This window comes from Pleurodeles waltl, chromosome 9 (genome assembly GCF_031143425.1).
Source record: "Pleurodeles waltl isolate 20211129_DDA chromosome 9, aPleWal1.hap1.20221129, whole genome shotgun sequence".
NCBI lineage: Eukaryota > Metazoa > Chordata > Amphibia > Caudata > Salamandridae > Pleurodeles > Pleurodeles waltl.
In genome coordinates, this window is record NC_090448.1 from 917,753,191 (window position 1) to 917,763,874 (window position 10,684).

Sequence of the window (10,684 nt, forward strand, 5' to 3'; positions counted from 1 at the left end):
GGCTGGGGCACACCAGTCATGCTGGCTCTGTGAAAGTGTAGTCTATGTTCTCGAGAACCTCAACAGTGGACTTAACTCCATTTCTAAGAGCTGTGTAAGGAACAGGGTCACAAAAACCAGCATGTAATTTCCCTCCTTTTCCTCTTGGAAACCAAAGAGCATAACTTTGACGTTTCTCTCTCGGTCTTCCAGATCGGTAACCTTTCTCTGCTAGTTCCAGACTTGATTGCCCCAATCCTGTGTGACCACTATCTCTGCAAGTTCTGTGTCAGTTTTATCCATTCTGGTTATGAATAGGGCCGGTTCTGAATGTATTGATTTGATCTTTCAGTTAGTTCTATTGGATGACTGTCCAAGTGTAAATTCTTTAGTTCAGCCTTATGGAATCCAGCCTTATGGATGCCCGGGAAGAGGGGATTCAGTCACTACGGCACTGCCTCTGTTGCCCAAAATGGCTTATAAAAACAAGAGTTGGTGGTAAAGCTTGGACCCCAACATGTAGGCTGTTAATTTCCATTGAAAGTTACTGTGCACCTCCGGGAAGTTGCCTCATCAGTGCACAGAGGTAAAGATGACCAAATTACCAGAGGCTATATGAGAGTTGAGTTGTGTAAGTTTAGAACTGCAACCAGGCCATTAAGTAAAAAGAAACGGTATGCCACACGTACCTTCATACAAATACAGGTGGAGAAGACTTCTTTAGGAACTTTCTATGGCAACAGACCACCGTTGGGAAAATGGAGGCCATCCACAGAAGATTTGCAGATGAGGAACATTTAAGCAAAGCAGAGTTAACTGCCCCCAGTGTACATAGTAACATCATATTTTTGGCTCCCATGCAGTCCCAAGATGGAAGCAGATTAGAAGCCATAGTGTTCATTGATAGGCTCTACAGCCACTGGGCAGATGAGTCCCTCAACACTGTAGCAGGAAGTGGGTCACAGCCGAGGCATCACAGAAGCAGGAGGAGTCTCCCACCTAGGCGCAACTTAACTATGAGTCCAGCAGGAGCCTGGACAGTACTCGCATCCCAAGATCCAATGCAGACCTCTTGCTAACAGTTTGATCTCACCAGGAATTTTTTCAGAGGAGCGCTTGGCTGTGGAGAGAATGAGAAGCTGTTGCCTTCTGAGATCTTTTTAGGCACCAGATAGCTTCCTGTTTGTGAGGAATACTGCCACAGGTGCTTCATAGCCAAACCAGAATTGTGTGACTATCATTCAAGGAGCAAGTGGCACTCAGTAGATAAATTGTGAGTTAGGAGGAACCACAGAGCCGGATTAGAAATCAGCCATCCCAGGCATGGCTAAGTGCTGCCTCTCTCGTTTAATTATTTTTATTAGCTTTATATCAGTAAAGCAGCATAGCAGACATTGCCCCCGTTTTTGTAGAATCTCATGTTGGTTGCTCTAATGCAACATAGTGACCGAAGATTGAATATTCTAGTCTGAAGACTGCTTGCTCCACAGATAAATAACTGTTAACTTGCCCAGTGTGATACATTTCAAACTACTAACTTGATAATAGTTTTCCTGAGCAATCAAGTAAATTGTACTATATGTGACTTAGTAAAGCCGCACTACTTTTACGAGTATGTGATCTTGTAGTTCTTGCTAAACCTGATAATCTTGGGAGTGAAAACAGCCCACCACACAACATCCTTGTTTTTAGTGTCCAGCGCAAAGCTCTCTGTCCCTGGTGTAATCTCTCTGTGGGCTTTTAACCGCACCCATGTCACGCCCATCAGTTTTGTTGCTTCGTGGGCTTGCCTTTGAAAACTTGCTTGATTCAATTAGTGAACGGCATGCATATGCCATGCCTATTCCGTTGTTCAGCCCGCCTCGAGCGCATTGGCCAACTACTGAAAACATACAAGGCTCCATGTTTTCAGTACGGCTTCTGGACCATTGTTTTTTCTTTAAGTCGTAGGCAGCGCGATCTCACTGGGCAGTAGTTGAGCGCTTTGTATGACATCGACCCTGTTACATGGATATTTGCATTTTAGCCTGTTACATGTATAATTGCACTTTTGCAGATAAATTTCACTGCAAGCGAACTTCTGTTCCCTTTTGGCTGTCTGCTTTTTGCTCATGGCAGCTGTGTGCCCCTACCGTTGTGTGTGATCAGTTAAGTAGGTGACAACAGGCATGTTTAGAAAAAGCAGGTGTGCCATGGAGCTTTATAGTGTCCATTGAGTGCTCAGAGGTTGGTGTGCAGATCACCTGTAATAACCAGACACTTGAAATAATAACGTAGGATTTCTTTCTTTCATAGGGTGCTACTTCAGGCCTACCCTTATATGTGTTCTGATTTTTGAGAACTGCGTGCTGTCTACAAACCTAGTCCTGTACATGAAAGTGCTCATACCTACTAAAAGACGGTGGTTGCAGTTTTAGCTTTAAGACGCTCAACTTCTGTACAAATTATTTATCGATTTGTGGGTGATGAATAGGACGTCTTTTGGATTTGTAAAATGGCTGTCTAAAAAAAAAAAAAAAAAAAAACCTCCTTAAATACTGACTAATAAGCTGCCTGAACTGTTTAGTCACTTTCAGTAGTTGTGGAGTGTACACTGAAGCAGGCAAGTTGCTAAGAGTTTTGGTGTGTACTTTATTCCAGCGTTCCATTACATCTGAACGCTCGGAATGTATGATGTCTCATGTGAGTTGATAAAAACTGGTTCAGTTTTTGCCTAGTAGTATGGCCTATAGAGAGGCACAGCTTTTTATTTATTTATTATTTTATTTAGTTTTTTGTCTTCTGCTCTGCAAACTGTATTCATGACCTTAAATCACAACCTCCTAGTCCCTCTCCCATCGTTCTATGCTTGCAGGCAAGGAGCAGAAGGGTAACAGTCTAATCTGGTTCTTGTTCAGCAGTAGTTGATGATCGTGCTAGGAGCACATCTTAACCATTGTGCAACAAGTTTTTCAGCAACTATGCAATTTACCTTCTAGAGCATACCTTGTGTGGTTTAAAGCCACTCCAGACTTTTTAACTGATTAAGAGCTGCTTGATGCCGATCCTTGTCAACAAGCATTAGCAAGACCAGTACCTCTGGAATTGGTTGTCAGACCATTGGCTTTGCCTCTGACAGTATTTTTTATGTTTTTTGTAAAACGTATTCAGAAAAATATTGCACATACGTGCGCACATTCAGACAGTTATCTCAGTATTTTTAGTAATGGTTTTACATTAATGTAGCTTCAATAAATTTAACAAAGTTTCAAAGAAAGCAGCTTTTGTGTGCGCATTTGTATGAATGCACATGAAAAGGCATCCATTTTGGAATGTGATTGAAAACTCATTCAAAGATGGGAGCTCTTGCATGCATGTGTGCTTGCAAGGAGACATTTTGAAATAGGTAAGAATCTCATTTTATAACATGCCGACCATAAACCGTGTGCATGATATGAGGCAGCAAAGGTGCACAGTTGCAGTGTCTGGGGAAACGCCACACCCTCAGAAAGGTTAAAATAAGTAAAAGCAAATAAATACATCAAACCCCCCCCCTTTACAATTCCCTGATACTGAAAAGAACTACTTTCTCTGTGGGCGATGAGTCTGTGCTTGGGTTGAATGCCCTCACTCACGGAGACAGGAACTAATGACTCTGGTGCACTGACCACCTGGTTGTGTAGTAAGCTGCAGTGAGTGGAAGCAACTTGTAAATGACAGACCACTGGAAGAGGAGGGCTCCTGACTTAATTTTTTCTTTTTTACTATATGTATATGGTAATTCATAACTACTGCTCATGAAAAGGCAACACAGCTCTCCTAATTTTCTAGATTCTCCTTCATTACCATCACCATACCATGTGGTGTACTTCTATTTGTTGTATAGATAAAACATATATTTTACTTCATTGGTGTCCAGTCCAAATCCTGTACTATTGAGTATTGTTGGGTGGATTGTCAGATTTTTTGGATAAATAACGGCTACAATATAATGTTCTTTTAAGTTTTATTGTGCATTATTTTATCTTAATAGTAACCTGAAAATTCAAAACGCAAACCATAGCAATATCAAGTTATATTGCTGCAGACTGAATTATTCTTTAAGTTAACTGTGAACTTTGACCTTCTCATAGATGGCCTATTTCCTTATCCCTATGAAGGATTGTCTATTTCCCTGTTGTGAGAATTGGTTCTAAGAACTTTTTGTATACGTGAGAAATCGTGTTGTTTGTTGAGGGGGGGGGTGTGACCCCTTCTCAAGCAACAGCCACTATCTTTTATAGGGTGAACCATAAAGTCACCAATTTAACCTGTACTTAACCCTGTGGTAGCTTGGGACAAAAGTAGTCCGGTTTAACTTTGAGACAATGTATAAAGTATTTATGTACCACTCAAACAGTAATAAAACATAAATACAATACAAGAAACCCAAGTTACAAAAAGAGTGAAATTTAATCAATTATTTTGACATTGATCAGTAGTACCAGAGATGTAATTTTAAAGATTCAGGTAAAAATAGAGCGTAAAAGCATAGTGCTAAATGTGGCTATCTGCTTGGACCGGAACAAAATCCAGTTCAGGCTGGTTGTGATGGAGTGGGGGCCAAATACAGGACCAGGCTTGGCCTGCTGAGAATTGTACCTTACATCCTGGATGCGGGCATTGTGCCACGCTGCAGCGCTTCTTAGGAGCGATGTGGGGGTCCTATGTCTAGTTGCATCACCCAGCATCAGCGAGATCGTCGTGCATTTGCGTTGCACTGCATTAGTTCTGATGAGGAGATGTGAGGGTTAGTTGGTTCTGATGGGGCCCACAGATGGAACGGCAGAGCACCTTAATCCCCATTCCCAATGGTCTAGGACTTCAGAGGCACCATTTGGAGGTGTCACAGTAGGCAGAGCTCAGGTGCCAAATGTAAGGGTGTTGGAGCCCTTGAAGTCACACTGGTGGTTCTGTGTTCACAGTGCAGGTCAATTCCTCCTTCCTCAGGCAGCATAGCAGTTCTTGCAGTCAGAGCAGCTGGGCAGTCCTTGCAGTAAAGCAGTCCTTCTTCTGTGTCTTCCACAGGCTCAGATGTGATCTGAAGATTTGGGTCGGAAGCTGCAGCATTTATACCTTGTTCCCACCTTTAAGTAGGAGAACCTTTTGGAGTCGTCCTTCCTACAGAGGTGTCTTGAATTCCCTTCCTTCCTACCCTGGTCCCAGCTTATCTGGGGGCACAAAGACTAGTGTGAAACCCTTGGTGAGTGTGCAGAGGTGGAGTCTTAGTGATGTGTAAGTATGGTAGGAGATAGCTCCTCTCCTTCATCCCGACAAGAGATGGCCCATCTTGACAACACACATCCCCCCCCCCCTTTCCCAATGTTTGGGAGCAATACCCAATGACCAGCTGCCATTCATACTGAGTCATGTGACCCAGGATACAGGCACCAAATGGTTAGAACAAAAAAAGGCCATCTTTCTAAAAGTGCCATTTTCAGAATTCTCTTAAAATCCAACTTTACTATTAAAGAGGTTTATAAATTACAATTCTGTAGAAGCCAGTATTGACTTTTCTACCTGCTCCCAATTGAAATGTATCACTTATTAAATGTAATAAGGTAACTCAATTGTATCCATGTAAGCAGTAGGCCTTGCAATAGTGGAAAACAAATTTAGGGGTTTTTCACTACCAGGACATGTAAAACCTAAAAGGATGTGTCCAACTTTCTAAATGCAATGCACCCTGCTCTATTGGCTGTTTAAGGCCTACCATAAAGGATGACTTGTATGTATTAAAAAGGAAGGTTGAGGTCTGGAAACAGGTTTATTTTGACAGGTCTAAATGGCAGTTAAAAACTGAACACTCAAGGCATGTTTTAAAAACCTACTTAGCTGCATGGCACAATTACTGCGGCAGGCCCACTAGTAGCATTTAATTTACAGGCCCTGGGTACCAGTAGCACCACTTTGCTAGAGACTTAAAAGTAAATTAAATGTGCTATTTAGGTGTAAGTCAATTTCACCATATTCAAAGGAGAGAGCACAAGCACTTTAGCAATGGTTAGCAGTGGTAAAGTGTGCAGAGCCCCAACGGACAACAGAAACTGGAGGGTTAAGGCAAAACGTTTGGAGATGACCCTGCAGAGAGCCAAGTCCAAAAGCGTACATGCAAATTAACCCAAAGACTCCTGCCCTGTGAGGGTTGTGCCCCAACACAATAATTTGAACGAACTGTTCTTGACTTGACCTCTGTGAGACTGAAGTTAGCCCCATTGTTGCTTCTATCTGTGGGCATTGGTCTGGCTGATACTCATTAATCCTCTCCAGCACACTCAAGCTTCTGCTTCTGGCCATATTGGTCTTGGCGACCCTGCAACCATAACTCCTCATCCCTACAGAACCATGTGAAATCCCGGAGCTCTCTTGGCATACTGCTAGCCCTGAGTCTATCTTACAGCCATTTCTTTGTTAAGAGGGCAATACCGCACCTCACTTTTGGGGTACAACCCCTAGAGGTCCTCTTCCTGATTAACTAAGAGGAGCAAGTGGCTAATCTGGAATAGTTGGGAATCATCATAGAAACTTGTCCTGGTACAAAAAGGCAGGAATTATTCTGGGCCCCACTGCTTCAGCAGCCTTCTTTCAGTGGCAGTGAACTAATTCTCACATCTGAGCATTCAGCTATGCTAAACACATACAACCACGTTTTACCAAGCGGTTAGCCAACCTTTAATAAGGCTAGAGAATATGGAGCCCTTTCATTACCTTGAATCTGGATACATTCTAACTATGCTTTGCCTAATGGGGAATGTCAAACAAGTGACGCGTGGTAAGACTGAGCTGTAATCTGCTAATATTTGTTCATCTCCACAGGTGCAACTTTCTTACCTCTTATCTTTCATACTCTAACATATCAAAATAGGTTAAACATTGTATAAAGTGAAACGTGACAAAGTAGTTCCTTACATAAATGCTAGTGGTTCCTTGTTTTGGTTTTACACCTTGCAGTAGCAAATGGTCTTGAAGTTCTCCTTTTTGTATGAGGGAGTTAATCTAAATTGCACAGCTGAATGCCAAATCCCATAACATTGACTAGATGTTTGCATTAAACATGGTAATCTGTAGTGGGATTTTCTAATCTAAATTGTTTGATTTGTGTAATTGGTAATTTCTTCCAGGTTATTGAAAAAAAGTCACTTTTTGCATATATATCGAGCTCTGAACTAACACAAGTGCACTGTGAACAAATGTGTTGTCATAATTCTGTTTTTTATGTGTTGTTTTGAATTAATTATTCAACTTTTTTTTCCTTTTACTGCAGGACCAAAGAAATCTCCTTCGCGACTTAGAGGAGGCGCTGCCACGTCAGCAGGCAAAGGAAAAGTAAACACGTCTAGGGGAAGAGGCAAAAAGAAACTGTAGTAAAGGAGAATACAGGCTCCGATTTCTGCAAGGTGTAATCTTTCTCTTTTAAGTGTGTTGCTTTTATTTACATGTGCAGAAAAAAAGTGTGCACTTATTTTTGAAGAATAAACTTTTTATAAGAAAAGCAGATTCAAGTGTTTTCCTTTAAACAGGAATGAATGTGTATACACACACAAATATAGTACCAGACATATCTTACAGTGGTGGTAGCCACTATGTAGTTATAAGTAGGATTCAGAGAAATAGGAATTCAGATTTTTGATCAGTAAAAACTTTGCCGTAGTTTGACGAATCGCCACAAAACTTTGCAGACCTATTCCTTTTTCTGTGTTGGTTGATAATGCTAAGTTCTGTAGTGAATAGTTAAGTGGTGCAAAGAAAAGATTGGGTGGTCCCCGAAAACACCTTTCTCCTATGCATTCTCTGTGGACTTTTTAGACTGACTTAGGCCCAAATGGCTGAAATTTTTTTTATAGAATTTGGCAGGAATCTAGATTATGGTATGCAAATGTCCCTTTTCTTATTTGATCAAAATTGGTTTTGTATTTTTTTTTTTAGTTATAAAGGGCAAAAATGTAGTGATATTTTGAGCAGTGGTATAACGCGGTACCTAGCAATGACAAAAATGACAAAGCACAAAATTACTGGTTAGTGAAAGCCCTTACACAATAAAAAGGCATACTGTTTAGACCACACTTTGTCTGTTTTCTGGGCTTCTACATGAGAGTTGGGTTATTACAACTTTTTAAAGCTATCAGAAGCAATGAGACACTCAAATTAATTCTTAATTGTTTTTTTATTGTTTTACATATTTAAAAAAAATATGTTTATGGAGTACTGCAGTACTACCTTGAAAGTACATCAGAAAAATCGCAATACCTATTGAGATCTATAAAGATGTTTACAAAAGACACTAAACAATACAATGCTCCACTCCACCCTATGACACACCACTCTGTGACACACAACTCCACTCTCAAACATGGCACTGTACTTTACATCACTACACTGTACACACCTCCACTCTGAGACACTACAACATGTGTAGGAGGCTGGACTGGCTTGTAGTGAGTACCTAGGGGTACTTGCACCTTGCACCAGGCCCAGTTATCCCTTATTAGTGTATAGGGTGTCTAGCAGCATAGGCTGATAGATAATGGTAGCTTAGCAGAGCAGCTTAGGCTGAACTAGGAGAAGAGTGAAGCTCCTACAGTACCACTTAGTGTCATATGCACAATATCATAAGAAAACACAATACACAGATATACTAAAAATAAAGGTACTTTATTTTTATGACAATATGCCAAAAGTATCTCAGTGAGTACCCTCAGTATGAGGATAGCAAATATACACAAGATATATGTACACACTACCAAAATATGCAGTAATAGTATTAGAAAACAGTGCAAACAATGTATAGTGACAATAGGATGCAATGGGGACACATAGGGATAGGGGCAACACAAACCATATACTCCAAAAGTGGAATGCGAACCACGAATGGACCCCAAACCTATGTGACCTTGTAGAGGGTCGCTGGGACTATTAGAAAATAGTAAAGGTCAGAAAAATAGCCCACCCCAAGACCCTGAAAAGTGAGTGCAAAGTGCACTAAAGTTCCCCAAAGGACATAGAAGTCGTGATAGGGGAATTCTGCAGGAAAGGCACAAACCAACAATGCAACAACGATGGATTTCCGGTCGAGGGTACCTGTGGAACAAGGGGACCAAGTCCAAAAGTCACAAGCAAGTCGGAGATGGGCAGATGCCCAGGAAATGCCAGCTGTGGGTGCAAAGATGCTGCTACTGGACAGTAGAAGCGTAGGTTTCTGCAAGAACGACAAGGGCTAGAGACTTCCCCTTTGGAGGACGGATCCCTCACGCCGTGGAGAGTCGTGCAGAAGTGTTTTCCCGCCAAAAGACCGCCAACAAGCCTTGCTAGCTGCAAATCGTGCGGTTAGTGTTTTTGGATGCTGCTGTGGCCCAGGAGGGACCAGGATGTCGCCAATTGTGTCAGGGGACAGAGGGGGCGTCGAGCAAGACAAGGAGCCCTCTCAGCAGCAGGCAGCACCCGCAGAAGTGCCAGAAACAGGCACTACGAGGATGCATGAAACGGTGCTCACCCGAAGTCGAACAAAAGAGTCCCACGTCGCCGGAGAACAAATTAGGTCGTGCAATGCAGGTTAGAGTGCCGTGGACCCAAGCTGGACTGTGCACAAAGGATTTCCGCCGGAAGTGCACGGAGGCCAGAGTAGCTGCAAAAGTCGCGGTTCCCAGCAATGCAGTCTGGCGTGGGGAGGCAAGGACTTACCTCCACCAAACTTGGACTGAAGAGTCACTGGACTGTGGGAGTCACTTGGACAGAGTTGCTGGATTCAAGGGACCTCGCTCGTCGTGCTGAGAGGAGACCCAAGGTACCGGTGATGCAGTTCTTTGGTGCCTGCAGTTGCAGGGGGACGATTCTGTCGACCCTCGGGAGATTTCTTCGGAGCTTCTAGTGCAGAGAGGAGGCAGACTACCCCCACAGCATACAACACCAGGAAAACAGTCGAGAAGGCGGCAGGATCAGCGTTACAGAGTTGCAGTAGTCGTCTTTGCTACTATGTTGCAGTTTTGCAGGCTTCTAGCGCGGTCAGCAGTCGATTCCTTGACAGAAGGTGAAGACAGAGAGGCAGAGGAACTCGGATGAGCTCTTGCATTCGTTATCTAAAGAATCCCCAAAGACAGAGACCCTAAATAGCCAGAAAAGAGGGTTTGGCTACTTAGGAGAGAAGATAGGCTAGCAACACCTGAAGGAGCCTATCCGAAGGAGTCTCTGACGTCACCTGCTGGCACTGGCCACTCAGAGCAGTCCAATGTGCCTGCAGCACCTCTGTTTCCAAGATGGCAGAGGTCTGGAGCACAATGGAGGAGCTCTGGGCACCTCCCAGGGGAGGTACAAGTCAGGGGAGTGGTCACTCCCCTTTCCTTTGTCAAGTTTCGCGCCAGAGCAGGGCTAAGGGGTCCCTGAACCGGTGTAGACTGGCTTATGCAGAAATGGGCACCATGTGTGCCCATGAAAGCATTTCCAGAGGCTGGGGAAGGCTACTCCTCCCCTGCCTTCACACCATTTTCCAAAGGGAGAGGGTGTAACACCCTCTCTCAGAGGAAGTCCTTTGTTCTGCCATCCTGGGCCAGGCCTGGCTGGACCCCAGGAGGGCAGAAGCCTGTCTGAGGGGTTGGCAGCAGCTGCAGTGAAACCCCGGGAAAGGCAGTTAGGCAGTACCAGGGTCTGTGCTACAGACCACTGGGATCATGGGATTGTGCCAACTATGCCAGGA

At 43.3% G+C, this 10,684-nt stretch overlaps 1 protein-coding gene across 6 annotated transcripts in view; it reads left to right on the forward strand.

Annotated features, from left to right (window-relative positions):
* Positions 1-7,489, forward strand: part of VRK1 (VRK serine/threonine kinase 1) — a 224,657-nt gene extending 217,168 nt beyond the window's left edge. For all 6 annotated transcript variants that reach the window (XM_069208279.1, XM_069208280.1, XM_069208275.1 and 3 more), the window contains one exon: positions 7,262-7,489. In XM_069208279.1, coding sequence (XP_069064380.1) covers positions 7,262-7,362 — 101 coding nt within the window. In that variant the 3' untranslated portion in view covers positions 7,363-7,489. The remainder of the gene's footprint in view (positions 1-7,261) is intronic.
* The last annotated feature ends 3,195 nt before the right edge of the window (positions 7,490-10,684 follow it).